The 21,062-nt window shown below is 36.4% G+C and overlaps 1 protein-coding gene across 1 annotated transcript in view; it reads right to left on the reverse strand.

Moving 5' to 3' along the window:
• kmt2ca (lysine (K)-specific methyltransferase 2Ca) overlaps positions 1–21,062 on the reverse strand; it is a 146,766-nt gene that overhangs the window by 60,727 nt on the left and 64,977 nt on the right. The window contains exons 6-12 of the mRNA XM_079863809.1: positions 20,901–21,052; positions 20,708–20,817; positions 10,929–11,091; positions 10,224–10,395; positions 7,086–7,200; positions 4,546–4,721; positions 3,100–3,263 (exon numbers count right to left, since the gene is read on the reverse strand). Of these exons, the coding sequence (XP_079719935.1) occupies positions 3,100–3,263; positions 4,546–4,721; positions 7,086–7,200; positions 10,224–10,395; positions 10,929–11,091; positions 20,708–20,817; positions 20,901–21,052 (1,052 nt within the window). The remainder of the gene's footprint in view (positions 1–3,099; positions 3,264–4,545; positions 4,722–7,085; positions 7,201–10,223; positions 10,396–10,928; positions 11,092–20,707; positions 20,818–20,900; positions 21,053–21,062) is intronic.

Here is a 21,062-nt window from a genome sequence, read left to right on the forward strand (position 1 = left end):
CACAACGAAGATTTGTTTTGTTGTTGTTGTTTCTTAAGTTGTCCAGTGAGTCTATGAACCATTTTTTCCATTTTCTCTTATTTTCACGCTTTATTTCATTACTGACGGTTTAAATAAATAATTACCTAATTTATATTGTTACACCAATGTTTACTTCACTGAGAGGTACCTCATGCTTGAAAGCTAATATTTTAAATTCAGTTTTTAATAACCTTTAAAGTCAACATGAAGTGACATCTGCAAACTATTTTCTGTAATGTGATGTTTAATGAGAAAATGTGAATTGACAATAACAGAGATGGACGGTCGTTTCAGAGATTACAAAGACAAACACTTTTCCCCCTTAGAATTAATATGTAAAAAGTAAACAGGGCCATTTTCATTTCATGCCGACTTCACATTGCATTAGGGAAGGACGAAAGAGATATTATGCGGTCCAAATTTGTCCCTCCTCCAAAACACGACACTGAAAAATTAAGTTGTCCAGTGACTCTATTAGTCTATTGACTGTATATTGTTTTTCATTTTCTGACTTTAAATCACACTCTTTTTTTTGTTCATTTTAATTACTGTCTTTGCGTCAATAATTACCTCTTTTTTTAGTCTATTAGTCTATTGACTGTATATTGTTTTTAATTATCTGACTTTCACACTCTTTGTTTTTGTTCATTTTAATTAATCGCTTTGCGTCAATAATTACCTCTTTTTTATTGTTACACCAATGTTTACTTCACAGAGAAGTACTTTGTACTTGACAGCTAATGTTTTAAAATTATTATTATTTTAATTGGGTAAACTTTTAAACATTAGCATGTGAGGTTTTGTTGTGGTATTAATATTGGCAATGCGAACTGTGATATTTCAGCTGTGAAAGTTCAGCTACTAAAATGCTTGTGTCGTGACAACCCTAGTATGTACGTGTGCATGTGTGCACTCAGCGTGTGTTTATCAGGAAGTGGGGGTGTGGTAGGGTTGGTTAACAGGTGGGCGTCTCTGTCTTGATTAGAGCCGTCTCTCTTGGGGGCCCAACAATGGGATGATTGCTTCCTCTAGCTGCTGGCAGCGGCCCAGTGCATTGCTGCTGGCATGACTGGCTTTACAAAGAGCCCTTACAACCGGGTTTGATTGTATCCTTTTCTGCCAACCACATGCCAACATATATCAACTCCCCACCACAGGCCCACAGGAAGAAAATAAAATCATTGGTAATAAGGTGCAGTTGGGGGATGTAACAACCGCAAAAGGCTCACTGCAAATTCATCTCTTTGCCATCAGGCTACAGGAAGAGTCCATTCTCATTACAATTCCTAATAATGGGCCCAAAGAAAATAAGATTTGCTTTTAGCTTCCAGGGTCTTGATGATAGTTCACCAGCTGGGACCACGAGCACAGGAAGCCGATTCATTTTCTTTCTTCAACAGCATTTTAGAGAGCTTTGTAGTGTGCAGCAAAAAGATAAAGTATAAAATCTCTAACCCAATTCTCCTTGGTGAACTCAAAAACTAGCCATAAAGTCAACATGAAATGGCATCTGCAAATCATTTTACTTCTGTAATGCGATGTATTGCCACGTGAAATTGGATGTTAAATGAGAAAATGTGAAGTGACGTGATTTGAATGACAGGGATTGGTGGACAGTCATTTTAGAGATTACAAAGACAAACACTTCTTTCCCCTTTGATTGAGTATGTAAAAAGTAAACAGGGCCACATTCATTTCATGCTGACTTCACATTGTACTAGAGAGTGAGTATGCAGTCCCCATGCGTCCCTCCTCCAAAACACATGACACTGAAAAATGCAAATGCTCATTTAGGGCAGATTATGAATGATGTATTAAGATATGGCAGCGGTGTTTCTCAACCTGCTCAAACGCTCAAGTCTCTGGCTGAACTGACAAACACACTGTAATTACAATCAGTGACAGCACTGAGGCCCACACATTACATCTCTGACACAGCCTCAACAGAGCCTCTGTGACTAATGAAGAGTGCTTAACATCACAAAAACCCAGCCTACAGCAATTTACAGTTGATCAACATCACACATAGAACATCAGTTGACAAAGTCAACAGGAAAACAATACCTCAACTTAAGAAAAAAGAATAAGCTATAAAAAAATAAATAAAAAAAAACTCACATGGAGAGTTGATAGAACTGGTTAAACATACAGACTTATTCCATGGAAAAACTGATATGTTTGAAATTATATGTTTAAAAACCATGGGAAGAAATGGAAATTGTGTGAAAATAAAGAGACCAACTTAATATTGTAAATCTATAATTGTATGTATTTACATTTATGTAACTGGCACAGAAGCCAAGTTTTGATTTTAATTATATACCTTTTATGCAAACATGTCAATAAAAATAAATAAATTATAATACATAATTTAAGAAAAAAAGGAAAATAAATTCTAGGTTATTCCTGAACACTATATCAAACACACAGCATAACAAAATTAAATACAAAAAGGAAACTAAACCAACAAACCTTTTCTTAACATTTTTAGATATACAAGCATGTTTAATTGTGTGTTAATAGAAAGAGATGGCAATGATCTAATGATCAATTATGTTAATTGTTTTAATCTCAAGTGTTCAGCACTAAATACAGGTGTAAACATGAACCAATCAAATCACATTTGAGGCTATTCAAACTACAATAGCATCTGTAGTATAAACCCTGTAATTTGCTAGGGATTTAGTTTTTTTTTTTTATATTTTTTTGTGCTATATCAACACTGATGTAGCAAGTAAGACCCTTCCTGCGAAATCTGATCCAAAATGATAACAGGAGATGAATTCAATATGCAGGTTCATGCCACGTATAAACTGCAATCTGTCTAAGCTGACCAGACACAGATGTTAAAAGCTGGTGTAAACAGGGTCTTTGCATAGAGCAAAGTTTGTCCCAACACTTAGATTCCCCAACCTCAAAAATCCCGCAAAAATACATTCTAGGATAGTATTTGCTCTAGAGTAATACAAAATAAATGACATTTTCATACAACAGCACTCTAGTACTCTATAATACAGCCAACTGCAAGGCTAACAAAAACATCAGAAGTGTGTGGAGTGCTGAGAGACATGAACTCACCCTCGATTGGCTCTGGGTCAGCGAGCGAAGGCTCCTGGCTGCTGATGGGCTGATTGTGCCCGCTCTCCTCTTGAACCTGCTTACAAACTCTGCAGGTGTACCCATCCTGCACCTGACTGTTAGGGTCAGCACCCTCCTGCCTCTCACAGTCCACGTGAACCCATCTGATAGAGAAATTTACAATAAACAACCATCTGTGACAACCATCAATGACCCAATGATCGAGATGACAGCGTAATTTCATTGTTTTGTATTAATTTATTGTTGGTAAACTGTTATTATTTGTTAACCTTTACATTACAGGAATTTCTAGTGTTAATACAAGCTAAAGTTCTAAGAACAGCACCTAAAGCAGGAATGTAGAGCATGTGGTTTTGGTAAAGTTGAAATTTGTTATTTGAGCTGAAAAGTTCTTGCATCCATCATGTTAATGTCCATAGACATTGTTTACTATGATGATCTGTAACTGTTTTTATAAGTGTCAAACTAATCTCAGGCTACAATATTCTACAATATAACTATAATATACTCTGAGCTATTTAAATACAACGACCTTTAAACGAATTATGTCAGTCACGTTTTGCAACTCTCGAAACATTTGCACGTACATGACACATAACGTGACATACATGATCACATGTATGATCCCTAGTTAGTTGTTAAAGCAAGAGAAACAAATCCATTATATGAGCATTTTTTCCATTCACAAAGACATCATTGAGCCATTTTAAAAAGCTGGCGAATCAATTACAACATTCTATGGAGACCTTTTGCAAGATAATTTCTCTTTTAGTTAATCATAGTATTTGAAGCCTGCAGAGAAGTAATCAGCTAATATTCATCAATACCAGTCTTCACATCAGTAATGGACAACACCACTAGGCTGTAAGGACACATCAATGTAATCGATTACGTTCATTACCCACTGTTTATGTTCCTAGTCCCCAAAGGAAAACTCTAGAGCAGGTGCTAGTATGGCAGCGCTGTTTAATATTTACCCATCCGTTAGGCTAAAACCAGCCCAAATTGGGTTTTTAATGTAGTAATACTTAAAAATTAATGTCATGGTAGATGGTAGTCAAATTTGGCAGATGCCAACATTCTTAAAAACCAATACAAAATTAAAGTAAAAGAATGTGAATTTTCTTTTTAAATATAACCTAGACTATATTACACATGGTTTGCAATGTGTCTGAACATGGTCTGTCAACCACAATGTGTTTAGAGTAGTGAATTACCGCCTGCTGAGAGCAGGAAACCATTGAAATTCAACTGACATTTAGAAACCACACATTTAAACGCTGAAGGATGACACTTAATGAATTTTCTTAATAAAATAACATTTGAATGAAAATTGTTTTTATGCAGGAACCGATTCATTAAAGCAATAGGTCACTGTGTGAGACTGTGTGATATTGTCACAGCTGAAGGGGTCTCATTTCCTACCTCTTACATGTGCAGCATGAGTGTTTGTCTGTAGGACTGCCAGAGTCCTGATTCTGACCACAGATGAGGCAGAGTTGTGCTGAATCATGCTGCTGTTGACATCCTTCACACATTACACCATTAGATGACCACTGACCGTTAGGCCTCATGCCACACTGAGCACACGCCCGGCAGTTCTGCAAAACACAACGTTCAATTCACTCTGGCATCATTTCATGTCATGACAGCAAAACCATTTAAAGTGAACATGAAAATTGAACCATTTCCTATTCCTGTTCTTATTGAGCATGAGATAAATGCACATTACAATATTAAGAACAAATTATCTTACAACCTAAGTTTTATGGCCCAATTAAATCCTAGTTGATTAAATTAAGGTTTTAGGCATTGCAAATGCTCTTACATAAAGATGGACGATATGACCAAAATCCTATGGTATGAGTAATTTTAGTAAAAAAACAATGGAATGGGCAATTTTTATTCTTATTAAAACAACATATACTGATTTATTTTTCTGGGAATACAAAAAATAAAATAAAACATCATTTATATAGTTTATACCAAATTTTTTTTTTTGAAATATTACAATTTAAAATAGCCGTTTTCTATTTTAATATGAAATTTATTACATTGCATTTGGTAAAGCTGATTTTCAGCATCATTACCTCAGTGTTTAATGTCACATGTTTCTTCATATATTATTCTAAAGTGCTGATCTGGTGCTCAAGAAATATTTATCCTTATCATCAATGTAGAAACATTTTGTGGAAACTTTTTTTTTTTTTTTTTTTGCAAGATTCTTTAATGAACGAAGTTAAAAAGAACAGTATTTATACATTGTAAATGTCTTTACTGTTACTTTTGATCCATTTAATGCATCCTTGCCGAAAGCATTACTTTCTGTCAAAGAAAAAAAATCTTACTGACTCCAAACTTTGGAACAGTAGTGTATATTAAACAACCATGTGGCCTTTCTCATCTTGACTTATTTCGGACATGTCTCACTCTATTTTCGCACTATTCCATGTTTAAATAAACTGTACATAATGTAAAGCAGTCCTGCCAAGTGATGTCAAATATACATATACCTACAGTGGTGTAAACAGTATAGCAAATTATACTATTGCTTCATCCCTATTGCTTCATGTACTGCAGAGACCAACTTAAATTATCAAAACAAATGATTTTAAAAAAGAAAAAATGACAACTAGTATCTGAACAATGACACTTGACCTGACCAACAATTGCAAACTGAAAACTTTATTGGCTCTCTTAAATCAATTTGGATTGCGTTCCAGCATAATTACAGCTCTATAAATCCTCAAAATCATGTTCATCAGTCTGCATCAGCACTCAATAGGAGTAAAGCGCCAGAAAATTCCGTCAATTAAAATAAAATCATAAATAAAAGGCACTTCAAGCTCATCAAAAGCAGCTTTTCAGCCAGCTGAAGAGGGGCAAGTATCATCTCGAATAACCACCCACAGACCCTTAGCAAAAAAAAACAAGCCCTGTCAAGCCTCTGATGATGGACAGACTCCTTTACTGAGTCCTGGATGACAGGTGGGGCTTCTTAGCCGCCTCCACAAAGTGATGGGAGCAGTCTGAGTGGGATCTGTGTGGGATTTGGTTCAGCTTTTATATTCGTTCAGATATGCAAGATATTTAGGGGTCTACTAGCAATCTGACTCAATTTAGAAAAGTGTTGTGTGGTCTCAGCCTCAGATGGCATACTCGCAGATCATGGACCATCTGTTGCTTACCACACAAAAAAACAAAAAGATCTTAAAAATGTAAGTTCCAATTTGATTGGCTGACTTCATGCTATTTCTGGGCAAAGGGAGGACAGATTTTTAAATCAATCGACAAAAAAACAAAGGGGATGTTCCAATGGCCCAATAGTGCTCTGTTAAGTGTATTTCATAGGGCATTTGACCATCTTAAGTTGGCTTTGCTACAGTCCCAAACAACCTGAAAATTATTGAGGGTATTACTTAAAATGCATAACATTTGATTTTCTTTTTACACTTATCAATGGCATCTAGTCAAGAGGTGTGTATTAAACATTCTGATTCAATTACAACATGTCAAATATTTTTGGGGTTAAATCAAAGGGCTTTTTTATATTCTGATTCATCTGGAAGCTAATTGGTTTGATTTTGATTTATTATTTATTAAAAGTCCTTAAGGAGAAAATAAACAGGGAAAAATACAAGGCTTTTATAGTGGAGATGAACATCTACCCCACAAATCACTCACACAGCTCTTCAAAGTCGGAGATACCATAAGTGAGGGTACAGGAGAAGAGCAGCATGCACATTAGGAATAATTACACCCAGGTAATGAATTCATCATGGTGATTAAATCTAGCTCCAGAATCATTCCATAGGGAATATACAGTATGCTGATGAGATGAAAAACCAATGCACTCTTCAATCCCACAGTCCATAAACACCCACGGGTAAACAGAAATGAAAGCACAGTGTCTCAACTCTTCTCCAAGCAGGCCATTTGTAGTCCATACACAAACACAAGCTTACCTTGCACCTCCAGCCACTGGTGGGTATTGTGTCCACGATGGGCTGCAGGCAGAATGTGTGATACCCTTTATCACACATGTCACACACCAGCATCTTGCTATCCTCCCCTGGGTTCCTACAGACCAGAAAAAGGATACTGTAGATTAGAACAGAGGATGATTTTTGCAAATAAGGCATTCTGACCTATTATAATATTTATATTATATGGCCAGTTAGGCAAGTTTCAGTGACAAGAAATCTGCCTATCCTGGGTGAAAGTGCTTTTAGCCAATCAGAAGAGAATTCATGTTTAATGTATAGTTATGTAGAGCGGAAATGGACAGTAAAAATGACCTGTTGTTTGCTGCAATCTAGCCCTTTGTTTTATAGTTCAGCCTTTTTCATTGAGCATTTTCTTCTTTTTGTGTAGGGATGCACTGAAATTTCGACTACCGACAATTTTCAGCATAAACCGCTATTTTCGGTTTCGGGGCAAAATCATTGACCCAAAACAGACAGTTAATTAGCACTTCTCCAATGGCACGTTTCGACTGTGTTCAGCGTCTATTTTGTGCACACAATGTGGATAAGCTACAACAGTTAAACATGTCAGCTGTGTGCTTATACAGCTTGTAAGCAATACAATGTCACTTAACGTTACATTTACCTTAAAAAATCTAATGTCCATAAATTCATTAGTTAGAAGAAAATAACTCTAGAGAAAAGCATTTTGTATTACATATTCATTATATTTTTACTTAACATGTTAGTGGTCTTTAATGTATGTTTGAATAAATCTGTCATGAAAACAAGTTATTACAGTTTATAGTTCTTTAAATGTTTATATTTCATACACAAACTGGAGTAGAAACAATTCTGTTATTAAAAAGTTTATATAAAAACTGCCTTATGTGCAATTTAAATGTTTGTACAACCCATTTTTAGCTGTTTGAGCATTTGATTAATTAATAGATTATTAATTTATTTATTTTTGTTTTTTGACCCAGAATTTTGATTTCAGTGCATTCATACTTTATTGTAAAATATAATTTTATTGATATTATTTTAATATTGATATATTTTTTTTACTCAACTTACTAAATGACGCATCTAAAAAAAATGTTTTTGATTTCTCCATTTCTGCCATTTACATTTTCTACAATAATAGTAATTATAATACGTTTTATTTTAAATAGCCCCTTTAAAAGGAGCTTCTCAAAGCTCTTTACAGTAAAACAATGCAAACATACAAACTCGTGAAAAAACATTTTCAGGCAAAATTCGTGTGCCTCTTTTAGCTGGAAGCAGGTCTGACAATTTAAAGCCCTATCAGCCATGGAGTGTAGACATGTTTTATGAACTACCGGAAGACCATGCTGAGAGGAGCGAAGAATACTGTGTAAATCGTGATCCCAGTGTAAACACATTTATGCCAGTTATGAAACGAGATGATCGTTATTACTCTAAATGTTATGCTACAATAAATATAGAAATATCAGAAGCAGTCATTTAATTAATGAGTTATTTTTCCATTTCTATCTGCTACTGTTATTAAGGTGATTCAAGTTTGTAACTGGGCCGTGGGCTTGATCAAATTAACTGTCATGATCCATTTAGAGACTACCATCTGCAGAGAGACGTTTAATCGATTAAACAGCTGATTAACAGAAGGGGTTGTTCCCCATTCTGTCCGTTTCAAAACGTAAAGACAGTCTGCTCCAAACACAATGCATATTTTTTCTATTTTCCAATATTTTTTGTGAATTTTAGTGGTGTTTATTTAATTTCCACTTTTTTGCAACAAATTTAAAAATCAATATTGGTCAAACACCATGTAACACTATATCAACTGATCTACTCTCAAGACATCAGCATCAGTCATTAAAAAGACTCTGAGCCACCCCTCCTCAGCCCAATACAACCTTATTTTACATATTCACAAGCAAACAAACACCCCATTAAATTCTCCCCATGAGCAATAACACTTTCACTGTGGCTTTTCAGAGCCAAAATGTGTCTAAGTGGTAAATCAGAGAGGAGAAAGTCAGATTTATAGAGCTACGAGGACGTTCTGGAGATTTATCCATTTCCAGTCCTATATTTTCAGCCAATGCAAATCCACGTCATCTGATATTTACAGCCGCGCTGAGCCATTACATTCATTTTCACCCAGATCAAGACAGATGCACGTTTTGCCTTTCCCAGCCGTGCTGTATCTGATTCCCAGCCCAGCAGCACATCGCAGTGGAGAATACAGAGCTTAAACACAATACAATCTGTTTAAACTACACTGCAATTGAAGCATTAGAAGAATAAACATGCACTGCAAACTCCACTGTAAAAATTCACTGTAAAAGATTCAGATTTTCTCTGCCTCCTCAAAACAATATACATATAGAAAGGCTTGTAAACAGATTAGATTTCTGTCTGACATCAGATGAAATGGATCTCCCAGCGGTCACAGTCAGTGTGTGGCTGGGATGAAAAAAAGGCCAAAAAAATTAGGCTATCTAAGGGTTGCCATGTTTTCATCCATGACATAGATATTCATATGAAGTTAGCAAAAGCAAAAACAACTTTGGCTTGTCAAAGGTAACATGAAAGAGAGGAAGATGTCTAATGAGATCATGCAGTACACCAATGACTAACAATATACTGTATATTACATTTTCTGCACTGATCTGAAAATCTATGGATTTATATCCACCTTATTTTTCATCTATAAACGAGAGGCCTTTTATAAATTCACTGTGTTTGGCCTTTGGTGTTATCCGCTTCCAATTATTTTCAGATGTACGAAAGATCTTGTCATGCTGCTTTTTTATATTTCTTACCATATTACTTCAATGTATTGTCTTAATTATAAACACACTGGTTTATAGTCCAAATAGTTTCACCGTTTACTGCACTTTGTTATTCTCGTTATTCCCCTATAGCGGTTTATGATTCAGAAGTCTCGCAGATTCACAGAAAACAGCTTACTTGGATATAGTAGAACATATAAAACAAGAGCTGAGAGAGGCTGAGCTGAAAGCACTCTCAAAAATCCGCCACAAATCTAAAGGTAAAGAGAACAATTTTCTGAAGGACGAGTGATCAAATTCTCCAGAAGTCTGAATCTGCGATGAGTAATAATGTCCAGGTGAGCTGGATACTCACTTGCACGCCAGGCAGACTTTGCACTCAGGACACTGCCAGCCGGCCCTCTTCAGCGGGGTCACAGTGATGTCCAGACAGGCCCCATGGTAATGCTGGCCACATGTGCAGCAAAACAGCTGATCGAGTAAGTCTCCAGAACTGTCACACACCAGACAGTTCACCTCATCTTTTGCTGAAAAGAGAACATATATATAAAATGGGTCTCGAACTCCACACGGTATATCTTAGATGCAGTAATATATCTGTTTTGGAGAGGATTCACGCTAACATTATCTGTTATATCTTAAATAAACGTCTGGTTAACTGTTGGGGAAAATCATCTGATGTGTAACATTATATTACATCCAGCGGTACAGTAGGTCTGAATATATAGGATGTATGTAAAAAAAAAAAAAAAAAAAAAATCAAACAATTGTGGAATCATGGAGAAAAAAAAAAGTTAAATATACATTTTCCCTATAGATATTTGGTTTTGACCTGGAGTGTGCCAAATTTGGTGTATTGGTAATATCATTTTCAGTTTTAATTTTTTTTTTTTTTTTTTTATAATTTACATTGATTTTACACACTTAAAGCAATATCGTAAGTTATAGCATATCTCAATTCTTGTGCAGGGAATTCGTGCAGCCCTAATTAAAACACAAAACACCTTAAGATTTTGTCAATGAATCTGCAGAAGGGAACGTGTGTAGCAGAGAAACTCACATCGGATGAGGGCTTGCTGGATGTGATCCGGGCAGAGGAGGGTGTATGTCTTTATGTTCTGGAAGGTTCCGGCAGCAGCTGCACAGGGGTAATGAAAGGAGCGCCCACAGCTCTCCTCACAGCACTTTATGGATGCTCCAAGGCGCTTACAGTATGCACAGCACTACAAAAGTGAATACAGATACATAAATATTGGTGGTGTCATTTCAGTTCAGTAAATACTCTGTACATCACAATTAGACATGCACAGCTCAGTTTCATTTAGATTATATTAATTTCAGGCCAATATGAACTGCTATTTTTACACAGCTCCAAAACTGCTCAAGGTGAATTATATTTTGCATTTATAATTTGTTTACCCTCTTTATGGTTTTCTTTGGATTAAGTAGCACAGGTCCCTAAAACTGAATCATTTGCTAGAGTGTTTTTTTCCCCCTTGTTATTACCATTATTGTTATGAACATATCTCTGGTGAGCACCTGTACACATCCATGGACCGTAATCAACAGAATACACAAGCTTTTATGCAGGCTACAAATGCAAACTTGTTTTCAAATTTTCAAAGACTTGTTTAAATGATAAAAATGTGTACTTGCTGAATGCCAATGGTACAAGAGAAAGTATTACAGTGTTTTCCTTTCTAATAGATACATTTCAAATTTACCTTCTTTGATTAACAGTTCTTTCAAAATGTATTTGTAAAATAATGAAGACGGAGAATGGGAGGTCCTGTACGTCTGCAATGGTGTTCTTGGCACAATCAAATTAAAAGCCCCTCTTAATCTGACACTGCATCAAGTGCACTCAGATTAGTTTGTTGTTTAATTAATTTAATTAATTAATTTGTTGTTTAAATTATTATAGGCTACTATATTATCAGTGTCGGGATGGTTACTTTGGAAATGTAATAGGTTACAGAATACAAAATTAAAGTAATGTAAAGTAAAACTTTATTAAAGTAATGTAACTGATTATATGTGATTGTTTTTTTCTAAATTTCTAACAAATGTTTTCAACTGTTAATCATTTTCAAACATTTAAACCAGGTCAGGTTAACCTTACAGTAGTACTCAACACTGATTACTGTCAGACTTTCAAAATCTGTCATCACTTGAATTAAGATTATTTAAAAAAAAAAAAAAAAAAAAAAAAAAAAAAAAAAAAGGACAGCCACCACAAAATCAGACTTTAGCTCTTCTTTTTACTTTGAGATCATTCTGAGGTTGAATACAGATTTCTGGATGAAACGATTTTTTAATTTCCAGCACTGGAACACATTTGCATCACTCGCCATGGTGGCAAATCTTAAATAGGTTGTAGTCTAAAGCTTTCAGTGGCAATAAGGATTGATGTAATTGACAGGCGTTGTGTGCTGCAAATTCAAACGAGAACCAATCAAAAGCATAAGAATAGCATCGCTTTACTTAACAGCCTTTAAATGGCAGAAGGCATCGTGCACAACAAACACAGGCAAAGCAACAAATTAATATTATTCAACATAACCTAGCTTTTTACAGAAAATTTTCAGATGTAACCCCTTTGTAATCGTTAACATTTTCATAAGTAACTAATTTAACTACTACTGATTATGGTTACATTTATTTTGCACTTAAATTACATAACGCCATTAAATGTAACTAGTTACTCCCCAACACAGTATATTATCATACTTCCAGACACATGAGATGAACCATGCCACAAACAAGTACTGCATTGCAAACAGTACACTTTGTTTTTCTAAAAAAGAAACCAAAGGTGTCCTTTTAATGTGTATTGACACACATTTGGTGTGACTTTTAAAAGTAAAACCAAAACAACACATCCCTTTAAAACACTTTAACACAGTATGTGAAAATTCCAACTGTGCTGAAACACTTTCTTTTTTTTAAATCCCAGTGTAGGTCAATGACCAATGATACATAAGCTGTTGGGACTCGAAAGGAACATAAAAAGCCACACCGACCAGCAGCAAGAAAGAAATGATGTGGCAAGCAATTACTGACAATTTGATTTATTTATTAGGGTAATATAAAGTAAGTGACTGCAGACATTATTATCTACATTCTGTTTCTTTATTTGGAGTCTCTGTGAAGATTACACCTGGTGCATGCACTTGGTTTACAGATTGCTTTTTTTTTTTCAATAATCTGTTGTTATTTACTGTAATAAATAGTTTACTTAATTGAAAAACACATGATGTGTTTGAATTAAATTGGTTTTATATTAACATTAGACTTTTAAAATAATCTTTTAAAATAAAATGTACATTTCTTTTTTATGTAATATAAATGGCAAAACCGTCCATCCACCATTTAGTAGCCTTTTGCTGTAAGAGTGGTACAACACCATAACCCTGAACAGCAAGGTTGTCATAACACACTGTCCCTCTCGCAGGTCCATTTGATCGTAACATACTTCCCCCTCTTTCAGCGTGTATTTGTTCAGCCTTTCAGATATTTCCAGTAAAGCATTCAGGATCAAGGCAAATGCCATTCAAAATAAGGACTAGGGTGAAAACTGGCCAGACATTTAAATCACCACCATGGAAAAAGCACTCACACTTTGAATAATAGAGAAAGCAAGGGCCTGAGAAAACGGCCCTAAACTAAAAATGTCTCTAGTCAGCACTCTCTTTAGCTCTCTCATGCTTTAGAAACCCTTGGCCTAAGGCCCAAATGCAACAATCTGCAAATACCTTTTAACACCGAGCTTTAAGCAATTATCGCCCAGGCGGTGAGTCCACTGAGGCTGACAGCAGCCTATACCCACAATGCTATTTTCTGAACCGCTCTGAAGGACAGACATATAGAGCTCTATGGCATACTGTGCACTCTCAGAGCTGGCTGGGTGTTGAGTATCTCATCTCTATTCCATGCCTCATATTATTGAAACCATCCCCTCAGATATATCCTTCATGGGGGGAAAAAGCTACAGCTGATCCATTATTGCTGCCAAAACTCCAAGGACACTATTATAAAGTAGAACAGCATTCCCTCCTTGAAATCCTATATGCAAAGAGGCATAATGGCAGCATTCCAAACGGAGCAGGCCAGTGATGAAAGATGCAGTAAAGTGTTGGATGAGTGTGCCGTACTATGCACAATGTCAGCTGGTTTGTGTCTCGGTCAGTCAGTGTGTGGACAGTGTTATGCAGTGATTCTGTTTATAGCATGTGAAACGCTTTATAGACATAAGCTTAATCCAGTGATTGGAAGTTGTTCATGCATATTTGCAACTAATTTCTACCCGTTCTGACTGCTCTCTTGTCTAAATGTCAAGAATATGTTACAAAACTGACCTGATTTACTTTGTAAAAGCATGTTCTTGGTTTTATGCATGATTTATTTGTAACCTTTAGTGTTATTTTCGACTAAATCTATGATGAAAATTGTTCGTTGATGGCCTTTTCCCCCCATGACTACGACCAGACAATGGGGAGATGACACCAATGTCTTTAAACAATAACTGTGACTATATCAACATGGAATATCATTGATGAAAAAAGACAAGAGTTAAAAAAATAAAAACTTTACCAAAACCTCTACTTATATTTGACAAATAAAAAGAGTTAACTATTACAGTTTTTAACAAGCTTTCATGCTTGCGGTTGCCAGATGTCAAGAGTTTAAATACCCCAATCAGAGCTTTTCGGTAAAAGGATACATTCAAATTAAGTCATAGGAAGATGATCTGGGGTAAGGGACTGTGTGAAGTTCAGGTCATCCTCAGCTCTCTGAACTTTACTATTTCACAGTTCTGCGAGTCTCTCTGCCAGGACAAACCTACATCAAAGTCCTTGTAGGAGCAAGTCAGTTCATTCAGCAGCCATCCTGGCAATACCCTCCGGTAGCTGGCACTTTCCATGAATAGGGTACAAATTGGTTACTTTTTTTCTCTCTTAAGAATTAGAGGAATAAAAAAAAAAAAATCATGGACTTTGTTTTGAGAACTATTGTTGCTGTTGGGCAAAAACTCCAAAAACACTTATTTTCAGGAAATGGAAAAAAACACTATACAGTATACATATATATATATACAGTGAGGAAAATAAGTATTTGAACACCCAGCTATTTTGCAAGTTCTCCCACTTAGAAATCATGGAGGGGTCTGAAATTGTCATCGTATGTGCATGTCCACTGTGAGAGACATAATCTAAAAAAAAAATCCAGAAATCACAATGTATGATTTTTTAACTATTTATTTGTATGATACAGCTTCAAATAAGTATTTGAACACCTGAGAAAATCAATGTTAATATTTGGTACAGTAGCCTTTGTTTGCAATTACAGAGGTCAAACATTTCCTGTAGTTTTTCACCAGGTTTGCACACACTGCAGGAGGGATTTTGGCCCACTCTTCCACACATATCTTCTCTAGACCAGTCAGGTTTCTGGGCTGGCACTAAGAAACACGGAGTTTGAGCTCCCTCCAAAGATTCTCTATTGGGTTTAGGTCTGGAGACTGGCTAGGCCACGCCAGAACCTTGATATGCTTCTTACAGAGCCACTCCTTGGTTATCCTGGCTGTGTGCTTCGGGTCATTGTCATGTTGGAAGACCCAGCCTCGACCCATCTTCAATGCTCTAACTGAGGGAAGGAGGTTGTTCCCCAAAATCTCACAATACATGGCCCCGGTCATCCTCTCCTTAATACAGTGCAGTCGCCCTGTCCCATGTGCAGAAAAACACCCCCAAAGCATGATGCTACCACCCCCATGCTTCACAGTAGGGATGGTGTTCTTGGGATGGTACTCATCATTCTTCTTCCTCCAAACACGTTTAGTGGAATTATGACCAAAAAGTTCTATTTTGGTCTCATCTGACCACATGACTTTCTCCCATGACTCCTCTGGATCATCCAAATGGTCATTGGCAAACTTAAGACGGGCCTTGACATGTGCTGGTTTAAGCAGGGGAACCTTCCGTGCCATGCATGATTTCAAACCATGACGTCTTAGTGTATTACCAACAGTAACCTTGGAAACGGTGGTCCCAGCTCTTTTCAGGTCATTGACCAGCTCCTCCCGTGTAGTTCTGGGCTGATTTCTCACCTTTCTTAGGATCATTGAGACCCCACGAGGTGAGATCTTGCATGGAGCCCCAGTCCGAGGGAGATTGACAGTCATGTTTAGCTTCTTCCATTTTCTAATGATTGCTCCAACAGTGGACCTTTTTTCACCAAGCTGCTTGGCAATTTCCCCGTAGCCCTTTCCACCCTTGTGGAGGTGTACAATTTTGTCTCTAGTGTCTTTGGACAGCTCTTTGGTCTTGGCCATGTTAGTAGTTGGATTCTTACTGATTGTATGGGGTGGACAGGTGTCTTTATGCAGCTAACGACCTCAAACAGGTGCATCTAATTTAGGATAATAAATGGAGTGGAGGTGGACATTTTAAAGGCAGACTAACAGGTCTTTGAGGGTCTGAATTCTATCTGATAGACAGGTGTTCAAATACTTATTTGCAGCTGTATCATACAAATAAATAGTTAAAAAATCATATATTGTGATTTCTGGATTTTTTTTTTAGATTATGTCTCTCACAGTGGACATGCACCTACGATAACAATTTCAGACCCCTCCATGATTTCCAAGTGGGAGAACTTGCAAAATAGCAGGGTGTTCAAATACTTATTTGCCTCACTGTATATATATATCATATATATATATATATATATCATATATGAAGCCGCAATATCATCTTTGACAACATGGTGTAAAAAATAAATAAATAATAATAAAATATTATATATATATATATATATATATATATATATATATATATATATATATATATATATATATATATATATATATATATATATTTTTTTTTTTTTTTTTTTACACCATGTTGTCAAAGATGATATTGCGGCTTCATATATGGTCAGACACTTGCATGTGTCATTGTATTATTAATATTTTACTAAAATCAAGCTCAAATGGAGTTACAAGGTTTTTGACCAGCAAATTTCAGAGAATGTCGGATATATACGTGTTTTGTCTGTCATTAAAATGGCCACATTTGAGGCAGTAAGTGCAATGCATTAGGTTTTCATTACCTTACAGATTATAAAGTTTATTGTAGCTGTGTGGGCACTCTTTTTTTTTTTTCTGTCACTTGGCCAATGGCCACTCTTGTGTTATTAGAGACAAAGTACTTTGCACAGGCTATTTAAGACAGTACTGGCAATGACTTAATGACAAATTCTAGACTGACACTCTTCTCCACTCCTCAAATACATAAAACATTACTCAAGAAACACTATACATGCATGCATGCATGCATACATGCCTACACACACACACACACACACACACACACACACACACATATATATATATATATAAGCTAAAGAAAACACTGTACTTATTCAAAAAACCAGATCTTTATTTAACCTTGCATTGCAAAGAAGCAGAGAGAGTCCAAACTGTGTGCGGTACTTCATTCACAATAGAGGCGTGATGGAGTTATGAGCTTTTAGTGACAGTTTGTGGATCCAATGGAGTTAAAAGGTTTAGTCACATGTTCCTTTTAATATTTTTCATTGGTTAGATATTTGCAAAACCCACAGACAGACGTAAAGGGTGGACAATAATAATGATTTATTAATAAATGAAAAAAAAAAAAAAAAAAAAAAAAAAAATGGAGATATGAGGTTTCCACCCAACAGCGACAATGTTATGTAAAATATTCTTTAACATGAGATTAGACTAGAAGTAGTTCGTTTTTAAATACTTTAAAAACATCTATTTTCCCCTTAAAAAAAATCATTTTGGTGTATGTTCCACCCAGAGGTCTTGACCTTCATGACGGTTTCTAACAATTATAATTTTACATTAAAACTGTGACGATCTGTTTTTATTCTGTTGATATTCGACTGATTGTAGTAAAAACAAAAAATACTGTGTGCTTAAACATTTACCACAGTTTATTTACAATAAAAAAAATAATAAAAAATTGAGACCAAGGAAGTGACATCATTTGGACCCTTTCTACATTATTACAGGAAGAAAAAAAAAACATTAAAGTTTCTCAATTTCTAGATAAACGGTAGTGTTGACAATTGTCAAGCTCAACCATTCAACCTGAGTTATTGTAAGAAAAATTATGAAACAATTATCATTATTTCTTACAAGAAATACAATATCTACAAAATGGCATGCATATTCCAACCAAACAAGGCCAGGCACTGCTAATCACATACTGGCTGGCCTTGAGCTCCTAAACATACGGTAAATCAACTGGGCTCAATGTTAGCAGACCAGGGTCTACCTTAAAAAAGGCCCCAGTCACCCCGGTCATAAACTGTTCTCCCCTCTGCTGTCTGGCAAACAGTAACAAAACCTTCAATCAAAGTCCACTGGATTACTGAACAGCTTCTACATGCAGGCAATAAAGCTGCTAAATGAGTAAGCTGCAGAGCAACAGCTCTAATGGTCACTATAGCACTCTCATATAGACAAAGTGTGGAAAACCTAGAATGATGTAAAGTTAAGGCATCATCTGAATCATTTACTTTGTGAACAACGGTTCCCACTGACTCATCAGTTTCTGCTGTTGCAGAAAAGCAGAGAAAAGTGTGCAAAAGGAAGATAAACCAAAACAAAAGGAAAGTCTCCTGAACAGCATTTTCACTGACCACAATCTTGACATCGATACCATGGGGAAATACTGTTACACATGCGTTTTCTTTCTCAACTGTTAATGTTTACTTAAAACATAACCGACTGTGTTTACGTACGCCAAGAGCGGCATTTTGGTGTGTATTTGACTGTTTAAGCGCAATAAGCAGCGAAAAAGAACTCACTTTAGTACTGAGAGGCGACTTTAACTAAATTTGTGGGAATGAGTAAAATTATGCATAATCCCATGCCGAAATTCAAGCCCTGTAACACCAAAATGATTCATCCGAAGCAAATTAAAACAAAGGAGTGAGGAGAGGCGAGTTTGTGTGTCAACTCGCTGTCAGAGAGATGAGTGAGCGAGAATGTGCAGCTGATTTCGTGTATCTGAGGAATGTGTGTATTGGAAGCGTTTCAGAATTTCAGTATCGATATGCATTGAAAAATCTATATTTTTGACAAAACTACATTGCACAGTTTATTATTTCAGATGTTTTTTTTTATAAGACTACAACTGAAAAATGTATATATTATATATAAAATTCAACCAGCCAAAGTATTTGGCGGATTGGTGGGTGTTGATGTCAAGCCTTGCTATTGAAATAGTGCTCATCTCACAGAAAACATGGACCACAATTATCCTAAGAGTAAGTTTCTATTTGAATTGTTGAAGTTTTGAGAGATCTGTACTGTATTTTGTATATCCACACACTCAGATAGATGCTATGTGCTTTTCCACAAAAATCTGATCGCAGGTGAAGAGAACAAGCTGATATAAAAATTAATTACTCCTAATATGCTTTCCCTGCCCGGGTTCCGCGCGCCCCTGCGTCTGTCACATTGCATTGTGTTAATTAGTAGAGTTGCACAAGAGAGATGGCTGTGGCAGTTCTGAACTGCTCCGCTCCTAATTAGAAAATATTTAAAAGACCAGGGGACCGACACAACCTCTCCAGTCTCTTCCACTGCCAATAATAACCCCATTCATGATTAACTCTGAATACTTTATCAACAGTGAGCGCATTTGTCATTCCTCCACAGAAATTACTCTCAGGGAAAGTTAAGCTCAAGTTTGCGACTGCATTCAAAAATACAAACCGACGCAAACATGGGCTCACTCAACTCCACCATTAGCCCTTTGCCACAAAAAAGTATGCTGGATCGAGGGATCAGTTAAAGCTCTGCCAAATTCAGCCCACATGTCCACAGAGATAAACAATGGCGTCACTGACTATGATAAAACCCTCTCATAAAAAAACAATATAGTGCAGTCTTTATTTACTTGCATATTTACTACTAAGAGAGTTTTGAGAACATAGTTTTAACTTTCATAATCAGAATAGGATTAAACGAAATGAGCTGTCTCTGACACACTGTGCTTTCAGTGTCTTGTCTTACTGCTCGATCGCCAGTAAATTGCTGCTCTACACAAACTCATCTCTGCATGTGATCTGATTTTTGATCTGATCTGATTCTGTGCATCTGGGAAAGCAACATTTGCAATATTCACTTTTTCCCCGCCATCATTTTCTAAAAAAAGTTGCAAGCCGGCAGCAGCATTTTTGATCATATTCACAAAACTTTCATGGTTCTTTCTGGTTTACACATTTCATCATCTTCACTTGATTTTGGTTTCAGATCTGCTGTACTCTTTCAGAATATGCGCAACAGCAGGGAAGTGAAGGGAAGGAGTTAATACCACATTGGGTCATCATCCCCCAATTTTTACATTTAGATCGTCAACTACATCTATCATAGCAAATGCTCATCTAAAGTTAATCCTTAAACATTAATAAATTAACACTGGTAAATGTCATCTTTAGCTAATCTAAAAATAAAAATAAACTATTAAAAAAAAAGTCTATTTATCATTCGATTTGTTGATTGTAATTGAAGAGCTCTAGTTTTCAAGTTGCTCTTTTGAACAGAATACTTGGTGAGAAAATGATCTCACCTCTTCACCTCCAACATACTGATGGAGACCAGCAAGTGTACAAAACAGAATGACTTTTTCATTGGTATATGCACATGGAACAGGGCTAGATTGAGTGCTGGTATGTCAGTTGAAAAAGGGTACAAGTTGATGGAACAGCCATTTTAAAGCAGAAAGCGCAAACAAATCCACAGAAACATTCAAACACACTGTTGCAGGTGTCACTCACCTCTGTGCTCCCTGAGTCAATTGCTTTGTCCACATACAGCAGCGACTGTCCCTCCCCACGGCATACACCTTCTGACCAGGCAGCACACCGCAGGTGAGCGCAACACTGGCCTGCAGGTGCAAAATAATCATAAACACCATCAGCCATTGAAAGACACAAACAGTCAATGTAACGCTCGTGTAGGGCTACCTACCAGTGGGGTCGAATAAAGACGAAACGTTAATGTCATCGGGAAGGCCTATTTGGCCCAGTTCATCCCAGAATTTGCGGCTGGGCTCCTCGGCAGCGGGGTCTGTACTCCCAGGAGCAGAGGTTGAGTGCAGGCCACTGTCTGGAGAGCTGACCCTGAGGAAGG

Source organism: Squalius cephalus (genome assembly GCF_949319135.1).
Source record: "Squalius cephalus genome assembly, chromosome: 25".
Taxonomy (NCBI): domain Eukaryota; kingdom Metazoa; phylum Chordata; class Actinopteri; order Cypriniformes; family Leuciscidae; genus Squalius; species Squalius cephalus.